General features: G+C 33.6%; 1 protein-coding gene across 1 annotated transcript in view; it reads left to right on the forward strand.

Moving 5' to 3' along the window:
- The window catches only part of LOC111631709, a 334,641-nt gene that overhangs the window by 135,732 nt on the left and 174,567 nt on the right, over window positions 1-24,342 (forward strand). Inside the window, exon 14 of the mRNA XM_023376015.1 lies at window positions 21,128-21,243. Coding sequence (XP_023231783.1) covers window positions 21,128-21,243 — 116 coding nt within the window. The remainder of the gene's footprint in view (window positions 1-21,127; window positions 21,244-24,342) is intronic.

Genomic DNA, 24,342 nt, shown 5'->3' on the forward strand with positions numbered 1-24,342 from the left:
TGCAGAAAATGTCACATCATGCCAGAAACTATACAACACATCACTTCTGGTTGCAAGCTCTTGGCACAGACAGATTATTTACACAGACATAATCAAGTAGCAAATATAATACACCAAGAGCTTGCAAAGAATCACAACTTGGTAGACATTCACGAACCATACTACAAGTATATTCCACAGACAGTATTGGAAAATAACATGCACAAAATGTATTACAACAGAGCCATAATCACAGATAAAACAATTTACCATAACAGACCAGACATCATACTCGTTGACAAACACAATAAAATCACATACATTATAGACATATCCATTCCAAACACTCACGATGTACAAAACACATGCACTGAAAAAAGTACACAGAACTCGTCCAGGAAATAAGGTATCTGTGGAGGATGGATAGAGTGCTTATTGTACCTGTCGTTCTCTCCTGTACATGTGTGATACCACACACATTACACAAAAGCCTGGGAACATTACAATTGAATAGAAATACATACATCACACTACAGAAGGCCATTATATTGAATACATGCCACATTGTTAGGAAATTCCTGAATACAGTCACACACACACTGACACACTTATTTAATTTTAGTTTTGTTTTGGTTGCTATGCCTTGACTCTGGTCCAGCATAGTACACAGCCACTGGTGTGAACCGAGTATAACTCACAAAACCCAACATAATAATAATAATAAGCACAGAGCTCAAACAGTTAGGAGTTGAAATTTGAAATTTTGTACAGTTAGGGTATGCTAAGAGAATGCACACTAAGAAGAGATTTTTTGAAATCCCCCGTGGGAGAGAGGAAGAGATTTAAGGATTACTCTGAAAACTCTGCTTCTACTGTACTATTTTAGATGTGGTTTTTTGTGTTTTTGTGGGAAATTGAACATATTTTTAGACCTATCTAAAATTTTCTAATTATGCTCAAAAGAGGGGGGGACCTAATTCTTGCACCAGGTGAAACTAGATGATGATAATAAGCACAGAGTCTGAACGGTTAGGAGTTGAGAGTTGAAATTTGGTACAGTGTTAGGATATGCCATGACAATGCACACTAAAAATGGATGTAAGGAAATTCTACACCCGAGGAAAGAGTTAGTTTTAGTTAGCATANACAAAATAAATATATTGAAAAATATAAAAACAAAAAAATTATACTTTAGAATAAAACAAAACATATAAATGTTTTGACACACAAAAAACATATAAATGATGTGTTAAGCAACCTCCCCCCTTTTACCATCGTTTTTCATATTATAGGAAATAATCATACTACCATGTAATAAAAATATTGTCAAATAAGTCTATGATGTACTATTATATAACATGTAAGCATTTTATGTTATCATCACCTCGCATTTTTGTTATGTCCTACTCACCAATGTTGTGACTCACCTTATATTTTTTGTAATTTTAACAGCACTGAAGAGGGGTTGGGAATACAAGCCAACCCGAAATGCATCTGAATTAGAAATATTTTAAATCAAACATAACGTTTTCTAACCAATTGCTGTTCGATTGTCTACCAAAATTATTGTTTGGATTACAAAGACGCTACACACAGAATATACTTTAGAAGTTAATATAGTATCAAAAATGTTCGATTCAGCATGACACACAGTCCTCAGAAAAACATCACACAAAAGAGCCAGTGCTGCCAGCTAAAACACATACACAAACAAAAAAATATTGGATTAGTCCAAGACTTAGCCAAAGATTGCAACGCCACAACACTAGCAAAAATTTAAATTTGCTGACTGGAATGCTTTTGGATAACCAGCTTTTGGATAAACGACGCTCTACTGTATATTCAGTTAACAATATTTGTATATATAATAAACTTCCTGAAACTCAATGCATTGATACTAAACCAAATAATCGCCATAGCTCAATTAATTACTGTAATCGTTTGGTTTAGTAAAATCATTTTATAAACAAAATGGGAATGAATTAAGAGAAAAAATTTTACTAATTGGTTCCCATTTTGTATTTAAAAAATGCTGGAACCAAGTGAAACTGTTAAAAAGAGTTTTTCACACTCATAAACTAAGAACACTAGAGACTTATAAATATTCCTTGCTTTGAGGGCAGTTCAATGTATTAATTATAAAGAAAAAGAAACATTATTGAAGGTGCTGCAGTCAGTGGTAGACCACCCAATACAGCGATCAGACGACATACACTATACATAGTAAACATTGAGTAAATCAAGCTTACAACAAGTTGTCTTAAACGTATCTTTTCTTGGTCTTTTATTTTTATAGTTTTAATCTTTTTTGTTGATATTTGATTTTAGTTTTGCAGTTTTATTGTAATTTATTTAGATATATTGAATTCTTTGACAATGTATTTATCACTACAGTATGTCATATTATGTAATATTTTATACATATATGTTATGTTTAATATCAGGTTGAGATATGCAGCCATTTGCATTCCAAATCTTATTTCAATTTGTTTTTTAAAAATTGTTAGAATGTCAATTAGAATGTAAAGTTTGAATCTTTTTGTTAAATCTGACATAGACNTTATTTTATAAGTTATTTACTTTTTATTTTTTAGGTTACTTAAAAAATCTTTTTAAATACTGAAGACAGTTAAAACTCAATAATTATTTGAATCATTTTTTCTTTATTAGATATTCGATAAATAGAATAGTGAAAATGAAATTTCTCATAAATTTGACTCTAATTGTAAAATATAATTGATGGGTTGATAATAATAATAATAAGTGCAGAGCCCAAATGGTTAGGAGTTGAAAGTTGAAATTTAGTACACAGTTAGGGTACGTCATGAGAATGCACACTAAGAAAGAGTTTTTCGAAATTCCCCCATTGGGATGAGGGAGAGGATTAACAATTGTCCTGAAGAACTCTGCTTCTACTGTAGATTGTAGATGTGGTTTTTTTGCATTTTTTGGGAAATTGAACTATTTTTAGACCTATCTAAAAATTCTCTAATTAGCTTCAGAATAGGGGGATTTAATTTTTGCATCCAGTGAAAAGTGTAAACTTGGATATAATCTAGTAATCTTAATCTATGCTATCGTTACTTTTTGCCCAAGCAACGTCGAGCTCATCTGCTAGTTTTGCATATCTGTAACAAAAATAATTGTTTTTCCAACAAACAAATATTAGATATATCTGAAATTTGTCACTTAATATTTTTAGAATACATTCCAGTAAAACAGAGTCAAAAGCTTTAGAAATGTGTATATTGTGACAGTATGTCATAGTTTCTATAATTTTATTATATTCTTTCCCTGTGCTTTTGTTCTTGGTTTCCTTGTACCATTTTTGAACTATCTATCCTCTTTACTGATGGTGGATCTATGCCACTGTTGAGGAAATGCACTCCTTTTGCTCCTAAGAATCAGTCTGATGAGTTTTGTGAAGAGTATATATATAGGAGTGAAGGACCCTGGAGAAGGCACTTTTGGACTTTTTGACTAACTGTTACATGGGAACAGAAAGGAGATGATAGTTGTCATATTAAATAAATTAATTAATTAAAATAGAAATTATAAACTTGAAAACTGAAACTGTTACATTCACTTTACAATAGATGTGTTCTAACACAAACCCCTAACTGGTTTGAATTAGAAACTGTACGAGGCATGAGCAATGTCATTTTACAGCCAAGAACTAAACAATGCGCATGCCAGTTTTAAATTAGTTACGGACTTGTGTTGGAACAAACCTAATATTTTCCAGAGTGCAAGTTAGAATTTTAAAAGTACATTTTCTGTCACTCTTAGCCTAGGGATAAGTTTGGAATAAGTTTGGGTGGGGGTGTGAAGTTAAAGTCTTTAACCATTAAAATAAAATACTCTTAATAATTAGTCTGGATCATGAATTTAAAAAACCAGCTTGACTGGGTGAAAACTGGCCTGGTGGCAACACTACTATGATTGGCTAGGTAAACATGTGTTTAACTCCTACAATTTTATGAATGTACCATTAACTTTCAGTTGCCTATTTAAGATTAAATGACTAAGTTATGAATTACCCTTATAATCTGTATGTATAGCATACACATTACATGAGTTAGCAAACTTACAAAACTATTACATATATCTAAGTAGTATGTACGGTAGAGTCCTCCAAACAACTTATTGTGGACTGAGAAAATGATGAAGATGCTAGTTTTAATAGCAGAATAAAAGATAAAAGTATTATATGTGCAAATTTATATACAGTCCTGCGAAAAGTTTGAGATTACCTGAGTTTTCAAACTTCCCATTAAAATTAACTGATCTCCTGTAAATATGTTGCTGTTTAGGTATTAAAATGACCATAAACCAAATATGAAGTAAAACTTTTTCATATTTAAGAAATTCAGATACACAAATTATTGCTTGCAGTTTGCCTGGGAAAATGTTTGAGATTCGGATCAAAAATTCATATTTTACAACATTCTAAAATACAATAGATATTGTAATGTAATTTGCATATGTCCATATTGTGTGTTTTCAACCTTCAGTAAAAATGGGATCTGGTAAAACATTAACAGATGAAGAAAAAGGCAAGATATATGCATTGAAAGACTGGGAAATCTGAATGTGTCACTGCAGGCCTACTACAAAGATCAAAGATGGTAGTTCACAAGTACTTAAAGGACCCTGACAATTATGGCAAAGCTAAACATTATGGTAGGCCAAAAAAACTTTCTGCCAGAGATGACAGGGCAGTATTGAGAACAGCTACAGCCTCTGGTATGTCATCTAGTCAGATTAAAAGCTTTACTACAGCTACATGTAACATTAAGAACAATGATATTTGTTCTGGAAAAGTCTACAAATCAAGCATACATTAAAATGCAAGCACTGCCAAAATTGACATCCTCTCATTTGGAAAGGCAGCTGGACTTTGCAATGCATTTTTTATTTATTTATTTTACATATACTTGGAAATGCCATTGGGCAAAAGATTCTCAGATAACAGATAACCTGCAGATTAAGATATAATAAATAAAAAGAATAACAATGTAAGTAAATACTAAAAAATTTAATTTACAATTATATTTACTAATACAATATAATACAATAGTAATGGTTTTGTGGAAAGTAGATCTGTGGAACTAACAAATAACGAATGAGTTAGCTTACAACAAGTTAGGGTAATGTTTTTCAACCTTTTCTATCTCATGGCACATAATTAAATTTTGGCAGAAAAAATCACGTGACTTAAAGTTGTGTTTGTAAACATTCTATCATTATATTACTTGCCACATAACCTAATTCAAACATTGAAGTCTAAGTAAAACATTTGCGCATAGGTACTCACAGTAGCAGAAATAATCTACTAAAATTTGGGCTAATAATAGAGAACTTCATGTGACCAGTTAGGATTTGAATCATCAACCAGTTTGTACATAAAGGAGTTATGCCAACATCAGACAGAAAGATGCAAGTTGACTGTCCTATTGCAGCATTACACCAGCTTTTCTGCTAGCTTTTCATCAATCATTGCAGTAGAGTACCTTTGATGTAACTAATGGAAAGTTCAACCATCTTTGTACATCTCTTTTGCCAGTGATAGTCATTCTCATCATCCAAGATACTGATGCAGCTGTGGACTCATAGTATCAATAGAACACTGGATTACTCTAACATCACTCTCAGTAGAACACAACTACTTACAACTGGGTAAACTTGATTTGAAAAAAAACAGCCACAAAAACCAAAATAACCAGCAGAAAAAAGTGAAAGAGCTAACATTTTCATTCATGTTGAACGGGCATTATCAAGCTAAATGACAGAGCTGTTAAAACTAACGAGGGATTGCCATACAAGTGTAAAGAGGGGAGGTGACATAAGAGAGAGGGAGGGGAGAAGATAGTAAATTTACAGTTTGCAGAACAACTTCCACGCAAGGGGAATTAATCTACATTGCAAAAGTTGTGGGCAGTGTTGTAAATTTCAACTTGCTCTACAAGTCTGAGAAGTTGTTGCTGAGTGGGACTATGTATGAGGCATGCATGTAAAAATGCACATCTGTGTTGGGGTCAGAGGCAAAGATAGCTAATGCAGTGTTGGCTGACCCTTTTATGTTGGAATTCTGATGCTATTTGAGGCAAGTGTTTAAAGAGTGCATTGTAGCATCTATGTATTCCAACTTGCAGTTGGTTCTGTGATCAGTAACAGGGATGGAATAGATGCCTAGTTGGAGATGTATGTCAAGACGGTCTTTAGTGTTGTAGAAAAGATTGAAAACTGAGGGACTTATTTAAAAAGCTAAACAACAGTTATTGTTTCTGAATATTTCTTTGTACAGGGCAGCTAGTCTTCTGTCATGTGATGGTCTTATATATGGTGTCCCAGGTACAAATGTTCAGCATGATAGAAGTTGCAGAGGAAAGACAACATATAAGGCTTTTGGTGTGTGGAGAGTAGCCATCTAAAGCAGCATACCAGGCAATAGTTTTGTGCTCTTTATGTGTCTTCTTGTATGTCAGATGAATGAAGGCCCTTACGAAGAAGTCTCTCAGTTATCATCATCATATCTAGAACCGCACATNTTGTAAAGGCGAAAGCCATAACAAATAAATGTTGATTGATTGGTTGATTGATTGATAATGTATTTATTTATTTACTCATTCATTTATTTCTTACTAGCTGCAAGTACCTGCTTTGCTGGGTTTTTATTTGTTCATACATTTATAAGTAATAAAATTTTTTTCTGTATATAAAAAAATTGTTTCTCTTCCTTTACATAATCTTTCTCTGATTTGATGTGTTTCCCTATAATTTTTAAGTTGCTCTTCTGTCTGAATATTTCTGTTTTATTGATAATTTTCTCGTAGCAACGTTAGATGTACTTTTCTTTCTTCTGTGGTTTCATTTCTTCATGCGATCTTTTGCCTTTGAGATATGATTGGAGACTGCAAAAATTCTTTCTTACACTTTGGCATTGTTTTTTTTTTATTTTTACTTTTCACACACTTCACTATTCACTTTTCACTTTTTTCTGTTATTCATACCCTTTTACTTATGAAAAATCAGCTGAAACATGTGCGTCACACGCTTCCAAAAGCCATCCCCATTACTCACATATAACGGTCCTTGACTATTTGAAAACATTAAGATTAAGATTAAAATTACATTATAGCCAATCTTATCCGTTTTTACAGAATGCAAGAATTAGGTCCCGTTTCCAGACTAATTAGAGAATTTTTACATAGGTCTAAAAATATGGTCAATTTTCCACAAAAACGCAAAAAACTGCATCTGTGCCTGTAAATCTTGCATGTCGCTTTCTCTTAACACTTCAATTGTTACTTAACTACTTCCATTGTTAACACTTCCCCACGGGAGAATTTCAAAAAATCCTTTCTTAGTGTATATTCTCATGATGTACCCTATTAAAACGTAATCAAAAATGTAAAATTGGCATCTAAAATATAATAGAAACAGAGTTCTTCATGGGAAGCCTTAATCCTGTCCCTTTCTCCCACAGGAGGAATTTTGAAAAATCTCTTCTTAGTGTATGTTCTCATGACGCACCCTAACTGTGTACCAAATTTCAATTTTTAACTCCTAACCATTTAGGCTCTGCTTTTCTTATTATTATTATTCGGAGTGGCTATTTCAAAGGGCAATTTTGACAACTAAAAATAATATCGTTGACGATATCAACTTTAATATTCAAAAGAAAATTCAGAACTGGCAAGTGCTTCTCCCCTTTTAAGTTTGGGCATTGTATAAAATATAAATCAAATCAACTTTTTATTAACAAATAGACTAAGTACACTTTACACAGAAATCACAGGGGATGCAAAGAACAGTTACTCATAGATTGTCATTCTACGACAAGCACACTAACAACACAGAAACATACACATGGCATATATAGACTACAGAAAAGCATTCGACAGTGTTCCATACAGTTGGCTGCTACATATTCTACACATGTACAAAATACATCCATCACTCATTGCATTCTTCCAAAATACATCCATCACTCATTGCATTCTTCCAAAACACTATGCAGCACTGGAGAACAACACTGTATCTCAGGGTTAGTAATGCTTCCATACAAACAAATGAAATATTCATTAGGCAAGGAATTTTTCAAGGAGATTCCTTGAGTCCTCTCTGGTTCTGCCTAGCCTTGAACCCATTATCCAACATGTTAAGCAACACGCATTATGGCTACAATATCAGACATGAAAAACAACACAGTTTACACTGTCACATTTCATGTACATGGACGACATAAAACTTTATGCATCCACACAGAAACAACTTCATCAGCTACAAATCACACATACACTAAGGACATACAAATGGAGTTTGGCTTAGACAAATGTAAAAAACTTCACATAGAAAAAGGAATCCTGAAGAAAGAAGATTTTGCACTTGGAAATGGAGATGTTATTGAATCCATGGAAGAGGGTGAGTTCTACAAGTATTTAGGATTCCAACAGGCCAAACTAACAGAACATACACAAATAAAGCAAAGATTAATTAGGTTAAATGCCATTCTCAAAACACAGTTAAATGCAAAACACACAGTTAAAGCAATAAACACATATGTCATCCCAGTACTCACATACTCTTTTGGAGTTATACATTGGACTCACACAGATCTCGAGCAACTCCAAAGGAAAACAAGAACAACACTTACTAAGCATAAACAACATCATCCTAAATCCGCCACAGAAAGATTAACCCTTCCACGTAAAGATGGCGGACGTGGCCTGATTGACATAGTTAACCTTCACTACAAACAAATACAGTCACTGCGAGAGTTTTTCTACAGGAAACAAGAAACATCACAATTACATAAAGCAGTAACTCTAGCAGACTCAAATAGCACACCATTAAACTTACACTCACATCATACAGACATGACGCAACACATAAAAAGCGTAGACAACATCAAGCAATCGTGGGCTCGAAAGGCAGTCCATGGCAAGCATCTGTATGACCTGGCCCAGGATTTTGTTGACAAAACTGCATCAAACAGCTGGTTAGATTGGGGATGTCATTTTGGGGAGACGGAAGGATTCATGATTGCCATACAGGATCAGGTCATAAATACTAAAAACTACAGAAAACACATACTCAAAGATACAACATTCACAAATGACACATGCAGAAAATGTCACATCATGCCAGAAACTATACAACACATCACTTCTGGGTGCAAGCTCTTGGCACAAACAGATTATTTACACAGACATAATCAAGTAGCAAATATAATACACCAAGAGCTTGCAAAGAATCACAACTTGGTAGACATTCACGAACCATACTACAAGTATATTCCACAGACAGTATTGGAAAATAACATGCACAAAATGTATTACAACAGAGCCATAATCACAGATAAAACAATTTACCATAACAGACCAGACATCATACTTGTTGACAAACACAATAAAATCACATACATTATAGACATATCCATTCCAAACACTCACGATGTACAAAACACATGCACTGAAAAAAGTACACAGAACTCGTCCAGGAAATAAGGTATCTGTGGAGGATGGATAGAGTGCTTATTGTACCTGTCGTTCTCTCCTGTACATGTGTGATACCACACACATTACACAAAAGCCTGGGAACATTACAATTGAATAGAAATACATACATCACACTACAGAAGGCCATTATATTGAATACATGCCACATTGTTAGGAAATTCCTGAATACAGTCACACACACACTGACACACTTATTTAATTTTAGTTTTGTTTTGGTTGCTATGCCTTGACTCTGGTCCAGCATAGTACACAGCCACTGGTGTGAACCGAGTATAACTCACAAAACCCAACATAATAATAATAATAAGCACAGAGCTCAAACAGTTAGGAGTTGAAATTTGAAATTTTGTACAGTTAGGGTATGCTAAGAGAATGCACACTAAGAAGAGATTTTTTGAAATCCCCCGTGGGAGAGAGGAAGAGATTTAAGGATTACTCTGAAAACTCTGCTTCTACTGTACTATTTTAGATGTGGTTTTTTGTGTTTTTGTGGGAAATTGAACATATTTTTAGACCTATCTAAAATTTTCTAATTATGCTCAAAAGAGGGGGGACCTAATTCTTGCACCAGGTGAAACTAGATGATGATAATAAGCACAGAGTCTGAACGGTTAGGAGTTGAGAGTTGAAATTTGGTACAGTGTTAGGATATGCCATGACAATGCACACTAAAAATGGATGTAAGGAAATTCTACACCCGAGGAAAGAGTTAGTTTTAGTTAGTATAAAGTGTAAATAATAAAGAAGGAAAATAAATAGTGGCACATATGGTATACATTTTGACAATTAATTAATATTTATATTATTCATATTATCATTTCCACTTTTTGGGTAACCCCAAAACAACAAATCCAAAATAAACAAATTCAAACAAATATTTGAATTTATTCGAAAATTCAAAATATAATGTTTCAAACAAGAGTTTTTAGATTTTAGAATTAAAAATTAATCATTTTATTCAAGTAAGATTATCATCAAGTAAGTTAATTCTCCATTATAATGAAAAATTTTCTGAAATTTCTTTTTATTTTATAAGTTATTTACTTTTTATTTTTTAGGTTACTTAAAAAATCTTTTTAAATACTGAAGACAGTTAAAACTCAATAATTATTTGAATCATTTTTTCTTTATTAGATATTCGATAAATAGAATAGTGAAAATGAAATTTCTCATAAATTTGACTCTAATTGTAAAATATAATTGATGGGTTGATAATAATAATAATAAGTGCAGAGCCCAAATGGTTAGGAGTTGAAAGTTGAAATTTAGTACACAGTTAGGGTACGTCATGAGAATGCACACTAAGAAAGAGTTTTTCGAAATTCCCCCATTGGGATGAGGGAGAGGATTAACAATTGTCCTGAAGAACTCTGCTTCTACTGTAGATTGTAGATGTGGTTTTTTTGCATTTTTTGGGAAATTGAACTATTTTTAGACCTATCTAAAAATTCTCTAATTAGCTTCAGAATAGGGGGATTTAATTTTTGCATCCAGTGAAAAGTGTAAACTTGGATATAATCTAGTAATCTTAATCTATGCTATCGTTACTTTTTGCCCAAGCAACGTCGAGCTCATCTGCTAGTTTTGCATATCTGTAACAAAAATAATTGTTTTTCCAACAAACAAATATTAGATATATCTGAAATTTGTCACTTAATATTTTTGGAATACATTCCAGTAAAACAGAGTCAAAAGCTTTAGAAATGTGTATATTGTGACAGTATGTCATAGTTTCTATAATTTTATTATATTCTTTCCCTGTGCTTTTGTTCTTGGTTTCCTTGTACCATTTTTGAACTATCTATCCTCTTTACTGATGGTGGATCTATGCCACTGTTGAGGAAATGCACTCCTTTTGCTCCTAAGAATCAGTCTGATGAGTTTTGTGAAGAGTATATATATAGGAGTGAAGGACCCTGGAGAAGGCACTTTTGGACTTTTTGACTAACTGTTACATGGGAACAGAAAGGAGATGATAGTTGTCATATTAAATAAATTAATTAATTAAAATAGAAATTATAAACTTGAAAACTGAAACTGTTACATTCACTTTACAATAGATGTGTTCTAACACAAACCCCTAACTGGTTTGAATTAGAAACTGTACGAGGCATGAGCAATGTCATTTTACAGCCAAGAACTAAACAATGCGCATGCCAGTTTTAAATTAGTTACGGACTTGTGTTGGAACAAACCTAATATTTTCCAGAGTGCAAGTTAGAATTTTAAAAGTACATTTTCTGTCACTCTTAGCCTAGGGATAAGTTTGGAATAAGTTTGGGTGGGGGTGTGAAGTTAAAGTCTTTAACCATTAAAATAAAATACTCTTAATAATTAGTCTGGATCATGAATTTAAAAAACCAGCTTGACTGGGTGAAAACTGGCCTGGTGGCAACACTACTATGATTGGCTAGGTAAACATGTGTTTAACTCCTACAATTTTATGAATGTACCATTAACTTTCAGTTGCCTATTTAAGATTAAATGACTAAGTTATGAATTACCCTTATAATCTGTATGTATAGCATACACATTACATGAGTTAGCAAACTTACAAAACTATTACATATATCTAAGTAGTATGTACGGTAGAGTCCTCCAAACAACTTATTGTGGACTGAGAAAATGATGAAGATGCTAGTTTTAATAGCAGAATAAAAGATAAAAGTATTATATGTGCAAATTTATATACAGTCCTGCGAAAAGTTTGAGATTACCTGAGTTTTCAAACTTCCCATTAAAATTAACTGATCTCCTGTAAATATGTTGCTGTTTAGGTATTAAAATGACCATAAACCAAATATGAAGTAAAACTTTTTCATATTTAAGAAATTCAGATACACAAATTATTGCTTGCAGTTTGCCTGGGAAAATGTTTGAGATTCGGATCAAAAATTCATATTTTACAACATTCTAAAATACAATAGATATTGTAATGTAATTTGCATATGTCCATATTGTGTGTTTTCAACCTTCAGTAAAAATGGGATCTGGTAAAACATTAACAGATGAAGAAAAAGGCTAGATATATGCATTGAAAGACTGGGAAATCTGAATGTGTCACTGCAGGCCTACTACAAAGATCAAAGATGGTAGTTCACAAGTACTTAAAGGACCCTGACAATTATGGCAAAGCTAAACATTATGGTAGGCCAAAAAAACTTTCTGCCAGAGATGACAGGGCAGTATTGAGAACAGCTACAGCCTCTGGTATGTCATCTAGTCAGATTAAAAGCTTTACTACAGCTACATGTAACATTAAGAACAATGATATTTGTTCTGGAAAAGTCTACAAATCAAGCATACATTAAAATGCAAGCACTGCCAAAATTGACATCCTCTCATTTGGAAAGGCAGCTGGACTTTGCAATGCATTTTTTATTTATTTATTTTACATATACTTGGAAATGCCATTGGGCAAAAGATTCTCAGATAACAGATAACCTGCAGATTAAGATATAATAAATAAAAAGAATAACAATGTAAGTAAATACTAAAAAATTTAATTTACAATTATATTTACTAATACAATATAATACAATAGTAATGGTTTTGTGGAAAGTAGATCTGTGGAACTAACAAATAACGAATGAGTTAGCTTACAACAAGTTAGGGTAATGTTTTTCAACCTTTTCTATCTCATGGCACATAATTAAATTTTGGCAGAAAAAATCACGTGACTTAAAGTTGTGTTTGTAAACATTCTATCATTATATTACTTGCCACATAACCTAATTCAAACATTGAAGTCTAAGTAAAACATTTGCGCATAGGTACTCACAGTAGCAGAAATAATCTACTAAAATTTGGGCTAATAATAGAGAACTTCATGTGACCAGTTAGGATTTGAATCATCAACCAGTTTGTACATAAAGGAGTTATGCCAACATCAGACAGAAAGATGCAAGTTGACTGTCCTATTGCAGCATTACACCAGCTTTTCTGCTAGCTTTTCATCAATCATTGCAGTAGAGTACCTTTGATGTAACTAATGGAAAGTTCAACCATCTTTGTACATCTCTTTTGCCAGTGATAGTCATTCTCATCATCCAAGATACTGATGCAGCTGTGGACTCATAGTATCAATAGAACACTGGATTACTCTAACATCACTCTCAGTAGAACACAACTACTTACAACTGGGTAAACTTGATTTGAAAAAAAACAGCCACAAAAACCAAAATAACCAGCAGAAAAAAGTGAAAGAGCTAACATTTTCATTCATGTTGAACGGGCATTATCAAGCTAAATGACAGAGCTGTTAAAACTAACGAGGGATTGCCATACAAGTGTAAAGAGGGGAGGTGACATAAGAGAGAGGGAGGGGAGAAGATAGTAAATTTACAGTTTGCAGAACAACTTCCACGCAAGGGGAATTAATCTACATTGCAAAAGTTGTGGGCAGTGTTGTAAATTTCAACTTGCTCTACAAGTCTGAGAAGTTGTTGCTGAGTGGGACTATGTATGAGGCATGCATGTAAAAATGCACATCTGTGTTGGGGTCAGAGGCAAAGATAGCTAATGCAGTGTTGGCTGACCCTTTTATGTTGGAATTCTGATGCTATTTGAGGCAAGTGTTTAAAGAGTGCATTGTAGCATCTATGTATTCCAACTTGCAGTTGGTTCTGTGATCAGTAACAGGGATGGAATAGATGCCTAGTTGGAGATGTATGTCAAGACGGTCTTTAGTGTTGTAGAAAAGATTGAAAACTGAGGGACTTATTTAAAAAGCTAAACAACAGTTATTGTTTCTGAATATTTCTTTGTACAGGGCAGCTAGTCTTCTGTCATGTGATGGTCTTATATATGGTGTCCCAGGTACAAATGTTCAGCATGATAGAAGTTGCAGAGGAAAGACAACATATAAGGCTTTTGGTGTGTGGAGAGTAGCCATCTAAAGCAGCATACCAGGCAATAGTTTTGTGCTCTTTATGTGTCTTCTTGTATGTCAGATGAATGAAGGCCCTTACGAAGAAGTCTCTCAGTTATCATCATCATATCTAGAACCGCACATTGGGGTATATATAACAAAAAAAACCGACTTACATGAACCTTTAACTGGTGCATAATGTGACCGCAGGGTTGGCACCTCTTTGGCGCCCTGTCAGGATGACAGCACTGTGTCTTGAAACAGACACAGAAAAGTAAATATTGGCCGTTAATTTTCTTTTTGTGAACGGTCGCATGTGCGGACTTTTGGTTCCAGGATGGAGGCAGAAGGAGAGAATCAGAGGAATTACACTCTATAGATTTGCTTTATATACATAATACCCGTTTATTATTCTATTTAAACTATATACAAATCATATTCGATTTCAGTTATTTTCTTTCCCGATAACCCGTATTAATGAGAGAGAGAGAGAGTTTACATTTACTTTGCGTGAGGATAAATACCTTGATTTTAATTATGAGTCTCAAGAGGTCCCTTTGAATGATGAGGTTTCTTACACAGTTCTGTCGAACGATGAGGTTTCTTGCACGGCGGTGATTTTAAAAGTCACTGGCAGCGGCTAATCCACACAGTAATCCTCTAGTTCACTTAACTCTGGAGACTCTTTGACGCATTGACCCCTTCCTTTTTATAAAGGGGGTATCATTGGGTTTTTTCCACTGTCTTATTAGGACTGGGTTGCACCACTGACCAATAGTTGTTTGTTTTTGTCTTCTTCGTAGATTCTGGGTGACACATTCGATGTATCATCTTTAACCAGGAACTAAGTTCATGGGAAAACAATTTAATTATCTTTTTAAATTGTCGTTTTTGGTGTTTATTTCTCTAAACTTTTTCTCTCTCAACAAAAAATATTTAAACAATTTATTTCACTAAGTTTGGCTCTCACAATAATAAGTAAAAATGTAATACTTCCAAACATTTTCAAAACCCCTTCTGGGTTCTTTGTCAGGTAAATATCTGGATCTTCTAAACAGAATAACAAATACGAGAATTTTTGAACAAAATCGAATCGTGTAAATTTCAATGTCCAGTTCCTCTGTACATCAGTTCATGTGTTGTGTTTAAAAATGTTCTAACTTAGCCTTCAACGTATAAAATGGTTGTCAATATCAAGTCAAAAATCACACAACAAAAATATATTTACGTGTGTATGAGATGTAATAACCATAACTTAAGCATACGTGTTCCCGTATTTTCTTTGGTACTAAGAATATAATCTAAGTTTGTAGTAAAGACTGCCAGGCCATTGAAAGAATTGCAGGCCATTGCTCTTTGAATTAATGCAGAAGGATGTGTTGTAAGCTTTAAACATCTCCATTGCTTCGAACCATTTCAGTTGCTCAAGGTGTGGGGCGGTGACTATTGAAAGGTTGAAATTTATACCATTCGAAAAATTCTTAGCTGATTTACCTGACAAAGAACCCAGAAGGAGTTTTGAAAAACGTTTGGAAGTATTACATTTTTACTTATTACGCACTGGTTAAAGGTTCATATAAGTCTGTTTTTTGTTATCATCCTCTTCATTTAGTTTGATGATGCCCATTCATTAACATTTTCACCCATAACATAGGTGAAAATATTAGCTTTTTCACTTTTTTCTGCTGGTTATTTTGGTTTTTATGACTGTATTTTATCACCCTCAGTATCCTAAATTTGATCTTTAGTTCCAAATAGTCCCTGTGGTATCTGTTACTTAAAGCCTGTAAAAGTTCTTCTTTACAAAAAGATATCTTCCTACAACATGTTCCTCAACAAAAATAAGTGACCAAAAGAACATGGCCTGGAATAACTTGGCTGTTATACATGGTCTGTCCCAAAAGTAAGTGTACTGATTTTTTATTTAATGACTGAGCAGCTTAACATATCATTAATTGATATTTCATGTTGCTACCGTGTTTCCCCGAAAATAAGACATTTGCAGAAAATAAGACCTAGCACAGGTTTTGCTGAATTGTGAAATATAAGACCTCCCCCTGAAAGTAAGACCTAGCGAAGTTTTTTTTTAGTCGTAACGGTCATCGACAGATGGTTGAAAGCCAACGGTCATGACAGATGGCCATTGGCTTTTTGAAAGTACAGCCACTGATTGGTCAGCAGACAATTACGCCACACGGCATGATTTGCATAAGACTATGGCTTGGGAATCACAGATTTGCATAACGTTACGGCTGGTGATGGCTAATTGGTCTGCCTGGAATTACGCCACATGACATTTGCATAGTGCTACGGTTCAGTAAGCACTAATTGGTCATCGAGTCCGATGTTGACGCTATAAAAAGGTGACAGTTCGACACACCGGATATACGTCACTCTCGTCTAAGTTCGACTTGGGAATTTTTTTGTTCAATAATAAATGTGAATTCTTCTTCCTGGAAAAAATAAGACATTCCCTGAAAATAAGACCTAGTGCGTTTTTCAGAGCAAAAATTAATATAAGACACTGTCTTATTTTCGGGGAAACACAGTAGATATCTTAGAAGCATATACAGACCTGCTTCAAGTTGATTGGTTAAGTCAAATGTGGACAATCTCTGTATATGACAATGTTTTAACACATCATTACATTTGAAATGGAGAAAAATCTCGAACAACATTACACTATAAAAGTTTTGTGTGAAACTCAAGAAATCTGCAACTGAGACATTTGCAGATTTAACGGAAGCTTATGGAGATGCCACTTTATTGAGAAACATGATGTTTAGATGGAACAAAGGTCCATGTGAAAGACAATGCTAATCGTTTTTTTTTTATAGCTGTGGAAATGTCCAGAAAGAATTTTTACCTTCAGAACAGACAGTTAATCAGGCCTTCTATAAAGGTGTCTTGGAACAACTTTGAAAACATGTCAAGCATGTCCACAGGGACATTGCAGATGATTGGATGCTGCACCATGATAACGCCCGTGCTCACGTAGTGGTATCAATTCGAGAGTTTTTGTCCAAGAAAAAATCCCCACACTCCCACAACCTAAATACAGCTTGGATCTAGCTCTGTGCAATTTCTGCCTTGTTCCCTGAGATAAAATCCAAGTTGAAAGGCCATTATTTCAGGTCAGTGGAAAACATCAAAAAAGTTGTAACTGATGAACTAAACACTCTTACAGAAAATGACTTCAAGTACTACCAGTGAAAAAATTTTGGAACCACTGTGTGACCTCACAAGGGTTGTACTTTGAAGGAAATCATTTATAGTTTAATGTAACTCTTGTGAACTTTGAAATGAAAAATCAGTACACTTACTTTTTCATCCATGTTGAATTTCAGACTATATACTGTACTTGTGTTTACAAAGGACCTCCTTGTCTCAGCCTAAATAAACAGGTAAAGGAGGAAATCCCAATAGAACCTCAGGAGAAATACCCAGGGTATTTCTCCTGATGTACTAAATGCTTTGATATTACTGAAATAAAACCAAACACTACAAAAACCTAAGATACCAGTGAGAAAATTAAATGCAAATTGCAGACAGACAGGCTTGTGTTAAACAGGCATCATCAGGCAAACAAACTTGAAAATTATCTAATAATAATCAGTGTTAAGTAGCAGTTGTCAGATTACTGAAATAAACCTGATTTCAGTAATAGCAAAGCATTTAGTACATTGCAAATATTACAACTTTTATCTGAGAATTTTAAATCAAAGAAAATACTATCTATCTATCTTCTCAGCAATACTAGCTATTTATATTAATAAACCAAACACACCTGATTTGTATTTGCCAAGTTATTTTCTTTATTCGAACGTTTTCGGCCAATTTGTATAGGCCATCTTTAGGCTTTAACGTTGTTCGTTCCAATGGAACCAATAGGTTCCATTGGAATGAACAACGTTAAAGCCTGAAGATAACTTGGCAAATACAAATCAGGTGTGTTTGGTTTATTAATACAAAGAAAATACAGTTGTACCTCTAACTTTGAACACTTTAGAATTCAAATGCTAAATTCAAAAAAAATTTGTTTCAGAATTCAACTGCACATGTAGTGGAAAAAAATGCCGGAAGCATTAAATCCATCTGTTGTGACCCAAATTGTCTCTCACTTTCACTTGTGTTATGCTCAAATGTTTTCAGGACTTTTTTCTTTATTTTTGATGTGTTTAGTTATATATATCATGTGTTGTTCATCAATTTTTAACAATTACTTCCTGCAATTTTTTCTTGTCCACAGCTTTTGGGTATCCCATACAATTTAAACACTATGAATTTTTCTACTATTTTTATAGCATTACAGTAGAGCATTGATTATCCAAAACAATTCGAGACTGGGGTTGTTAGGATAACTGTTTTTTTTTTTCTGGATAACTGATCATTTACAAAAAAATATATTAAACACAAAACTGTACTGTATATAATTTGTATCACACAGCTTACAAATACATACCTTACATAATGTAGTACATTAAACTAGGCCTACAGTTTAGGTTGGCAGGGAGGGGGAGAGTGCTGCAATGCCACAGTACTAGCAGAAATTTGAATTTTCTGACAGGAGTGCTTTCAGTTAACTGATGTTTCGGTTGATTGGTATTTGAATAATCAATGTCTACTGTATATCCTTTCCAAAACTTGTAAAACATAATATGGGTGATATACTTTTCATCTGGAAACATCTCAACTTAATTTTATCTAAACAAAAGCTTCCAAATAAAGAATACAATCTCACATCAGCAATCATGTTAAATTTATCAATTGTTGTGTTTAAATCACATATCTATGTTGAGTAATGACAGCTGTTAGTTATAATAGTTTTTGCATATTTTTATCTCCTTTTCAAATTACTGGAGTAATCAAATAGAAACAAAACTTTTAAATACCAGTTGTTAAAGTTCTGTTACTGGTAAAGGTTTTGTTTTTATTTGATATGCAAAAACTTTCTGCTCAACCTAATATGACCTTTACATATTAATCATGACATCTAAAAAGTGTGTGGAAGCAACAAAGTCTAAGAGGACGATTGTAATTTTGACAATCATGGTGAAAAAGGAACTTATCAAAAGTGGGATGTGAAAAAGGAAGTTACTACATGTAGTGGATCCAGTGATTATGTGTAAGATGTTGAAGTTGGTGTGTAACCAATAAATGTAATATTAATTTTATTAACAGTATTTACTGTATATTCTGGTGTATAAGACGTCTTTTTAACCTAGAAAAATTTTCTCAAAAGTCGGGGGTCGTCTTATATGCCAGGTGTTGTCTTATAGGGCAAGTATATCCCAAACTCTATATTTTAACTGTAAAAGTTGGGGGTCGTCTTATACGCCGGAATATACGGTACTTATTTATTGTTTTTATTTTATAATTTATAGTTAGGGCATTTAATTATGTTATTTTTATCTATACAAACATCTCCAACCCGATATACAATATAGCTACAACCAACAGACTGCCGAAAATCTATCGGGCTAGTTTTATGCTAATTATTAAATAAATTACGTAATCAATTTGGTACTAGAGGTAAGCGTTAGGCGCCATCTCTTATTAATATTAATAATTATAAATAAATTNTATATATCGGGTTGGAGATGTTTGTATATATATTACGCCTTGCCGGGGCTTGCGATGGCCGGTTGAGAGCCGTATGGGAAGTAGGACGTGGGCACTGAATGTGTCCCCAGCCGGCGTTGTAATAACCGTCGATGGTTAAGTAGTTAGATTATATACGCTGGAAGAGGAGATCGGATCGGAGGTCCGGGTAGCGTAACTGGCAACGCATCTGCACGGTAAGCAGGAGTTGTGGGTTCGAGTCCCGCTCCGGGCCGATTTTTTCTCCCAGCGGTTCCAAATTATTTAAAATTAATTAAAATTATTTATAATTATTAATATTAATAAGAGATGGCGCCTAACGCTTACCTCTAGTGCCAAATTGATTACGTAATTTATTTAATAATTAGCATAAAACTAGCCCGATAGATTTTCGGCAGTCTGTTGGTTGTAGTTATTTTTATCTTAAATTATGTGTGTTTGTTGTTTTTAGTTTATTGAAATGGGTATTGTTCAGTGTCTGGAAATGGATTAATTCATTTTCCATTATTTGTAATGTGTAAAATTACTTTGGACTTTGAACAATTTAGAATTGGAATGGCAGTTTGAAATGAATTAAATTTGAAGTATGAGGCATCACTGTATATTTATTTTACCTTGCATCAGGCACAATGAATAGAACATTTCTTATACCAATTATATCAGAAATCGTTGCTTTTTAAATAAAATAATTAATATATTAACATTTACAAATGTGTTTAATGTGAATTTTTTTTATATTTAGTGAAAAAGTTTAAATGAACATAATGTTTGAATATATTTATTGAATGAAATAAAGATAAAACCTTTAAATACTAGTAACAGAACTTTACTGGTATTTAAAGGTTTTGTTCTTATTTGATTGCTCCAGTAATTTGAAAAGGAGATATTATAATACATTTATTGAAATATCATATTAGTTAAAATAATAATCATAAATTGATATTGAAAATTTTTTAAGTGCCTTCATTTCCTTATTACATTAGCTACTTTTTCCTACTTTCTTTCATTACAAATTCATAACAAAGATTAGTTTGCAAGAAAAATGAGAGAACTAAACTGAACGAAAGCTAATTATATGTAAACTTGGATAAAATATTTTTTATATGTAATTTTATGTAAATAATGTAAGATTAATAGTTTTTTTCTACTGTAGTTTCTCCACATAAGTATCAAGAAACAGAAGTTAATATCCATTATCGAAGTCCTATTCGTAACTTAGAGAAAGAATATATTGAAGAAGAAGAGCTAAGAAAAAGGCAAGAAACAGCAGTGAGTACATAAATTTAAGATTATTCATTATAAAAAAAATGAAAATATAAAGTACATATCATACAGATAACTCAAGTTAATACAAGATAACTTTTTGCAAGTTAGTGTATAACTTGCAAAAAATTGCTAGATCAGAAATGAATCATTGCATAATCTATCCCACTATATACTCTGTATCTCCAGAGCAGCTATTGAAAGCATAATCACCACAATGCTACTGGTATATATTTAAATAAAAAATCAGCTTTAATAAAACCATCAATAATTGTCATCTAAACAAATGTTTTCTTCTGTTTTAAATGGTCATCATCAGGTTTCATTGTAAACGGAATGTTAGCAAAAGAATGTAAAATTCCAAAAACTTAAAATGTTATGTCATGAAGATACATGCATGCTCAGTAATGTGTTAAAAAAATTCATTTTTCAGCTGGATTCCAGTTTTAAAATATTAAGTTCATATCTTCTTTTTCTTCTATGTAGCTTCTCCAAGCTGGAGATTGCTAACAATTGATTGCCACTCCTCCAGATTTCTTGCAGCATGAATTAGTTGATTCTTATTAATTTGAGTCCACTCCGCTATATCTGGTAGGTAGGTGCTCCGCTGTCTTCCCCAGGAACGGGTTCCTTGGATCCTGTCCTGCAGTATGATGGGAAGCAGTGAGTTGGTGGCCCAGATGGCAGGGCCACAGTACCTCGCTTTGCATCCCACTACAATAGGAAACAGCTGTCGCTCTCCCACTCTGATCCATTCCAGCATGCGTGCATTGTCACTCGCTCTGTCCAGCTGATCTGTAGCATGTGGCAGTAGCACCACATTTCGAATGCTGTCAGTCTTTTCTTCGTGCCCTTATTCAGGGTCCACGTCTCACACCCGTACAGCAAGACAGACCATACGTAGCAGCATAGGACTTTAAGCTTTATCTCCAGGCTTAGTTTCTTATCTGTAAGTTTTCTCTGGAGATTAGAGAAGGTTGATTTTGCCATTTGGATTTGTGTTTGGATATCCTTGTCACATCTACCATCTCTTGTTATAATGACTCCAAGATATTTGAATTTGGTTACTTCTTCCAGTAAAGTACCGTTTACAAAGATTTGGGAATTGTCCGCTGCGGAATCTTTATTAATTTTTATCTATTTCATCTTTTTTCTGTTGATATGCATGCCATATCTTGCACTACCTGATTGAAGTAAGTCTAGTATCTGTTGGAGCTCTGTCGTGGATGTGGCAATGCATGCAAGACCGGATGTTATTAATATTCATTCCTCCGACTCTGATCCCCACATCCTCGCAGAAACATTCCTGTGTTATCAGTTTGGAGAAGACATTAAAAAGTGTGGGTGATAATACCAGGCCTCGGAGTTGCTCACTTTTCTCACTTTTCAGGTCATTTTCTCATTTTTCTCATTTTTTGGTCATTTTCACGTGCCTAATTAAGACATGGGACAAACCAAAAATAATTTAAAAGCCAAACGATCTGCTGAATTATCGGACTATCGGAATAGAATTTTCTGGAAAAAAGTATGTGGCTCTGAGCGAGACTCAAAATCACAACTGCCGCTCAATGTTGTTGGGTTATAGGAAACAAAAATTTATTTCACGTATGTAAAAAAAAAATCCTTTATACACTTAAAAATCCCTCTCATTACAAATTCAGAAGCCAGTGTTGAGATTTTTATTATTCGTCAAAATCTATTTCTTTCGAATTGCATTTCCTTCTACAGAGTTTAAAAATAAGTATTCTAAGCATTCCTGTGTTTTTGGCTGTTTTCTAAGAAAATTACTAAATTCCTTTTGCAGGGGAAAACACTATGTGGAAGGATTAATCTCTCAAGCTGACAAAACTGCTGTCGCTTTTAAATTCAAAATATATAATTATTAAAATTAACATGAGACAGTAGCATAATCTCCTACCACTAGACAAATTATTTTGTTTCTGACCATTTAGTTATTTTTCTTATAGCCCAATAATTTGGCAGATTATTTGGTTTTAATTAACAATTGGGTTATGGAGTTGTCGTTTACAAAAATGATTTTTACTTGATTTATCTTTAAATAATTTCATAAACTTGAGTTAAATAAAGTTATTTTAATGATTTCATAGCATATTGTTAACGTTAACTCGCATCTATGTCTTCCTAAATGTATGTTTAAATTGACTACAAGTATTATTATTCCATATAGTAAGTATTATTTTCATAAAATGTGTGATTACTTTACTTGTGAAATATCTATTTTTTAATCTTTTCTCTTATGCTGATTATAATTGTGCATTAATTGAGACTAAAAGAATTTTCATTTTCATTTGAAAATGTAAATTCATATTTACATATAAAATTTACTAAATAAATTAAAATATTCGAAGTGTTGTAAAAAGTACAACATGTGATTTCTTGTGAGAAAAATTTTCACATGCTTCCCAAAAGGTTAACAACGTTGCAACTGTGGTGATACACCAGTTGTTTTTTTTATATTTGTATTTTGTATTAAGCCTATGATTAAGTTTCCTCGATCTTTTGTTTAACACTTTCTCGAACTTTCTAACGGTCCTGTTTCCCTGCTGGTGGTAAAACATTTCTGAGAACTACAACGAAAAACAAGGGTGTGGAAGTAGGCCCCGAGGCAAGGAGAGAAAGGGTGAAGGGGACTTTTGAGCTAGCGTTGGGAGAGGACGGACAGTGCGAGGAGATCCTGGTCGCCGTAACGAAGGAGAAGGGAGCGATTCGAGAACAACGAGAGCGAGACATCATGGGAAGGAAGGAAGATCACGGTAGTTCATTTTCATCGATGTGAGTGGACTCTGAAGAAAAAGAAGAAACACGGGTACCCCACCAGCAGTCTTCCCTTGTTTTTCCTATTCTTAATATTAATATTTTCCCTTCATTCTACTATCTTATTTAGTATATAGATTAGGTTAAGATAGGTTAAGTACAGTTTTAAATTGTCGCGAAGTACTGTTGCACTCTCTTTCCGATATAATTATATGTTACGCGAGTTGTATGTATCGGAGTTGGGATCACTGAGAATATTGTATACTTGCACGAACAACAATAAAACTTTTGTTGTAGACCACTTTCTTTGTGTTGTCCATCCACGTGCTC

The sequence above is a fragment of the Centruroides sculpturatus genome, unplaced genomic scaffold (genome assembly GCF_000671375.1).
Source record: "Centruroides sculpturatus isolate CEXI.00-Female unplaced genomic scaffold, Cexi_2.0 scaffold560, whole genome shotgun sequence".
NCBI lineage: Eukaryota > Metazoa > Arthropoda > Arachnida > Scorpiones > Buthidae > Centruroides > Centruroides sculpturatus.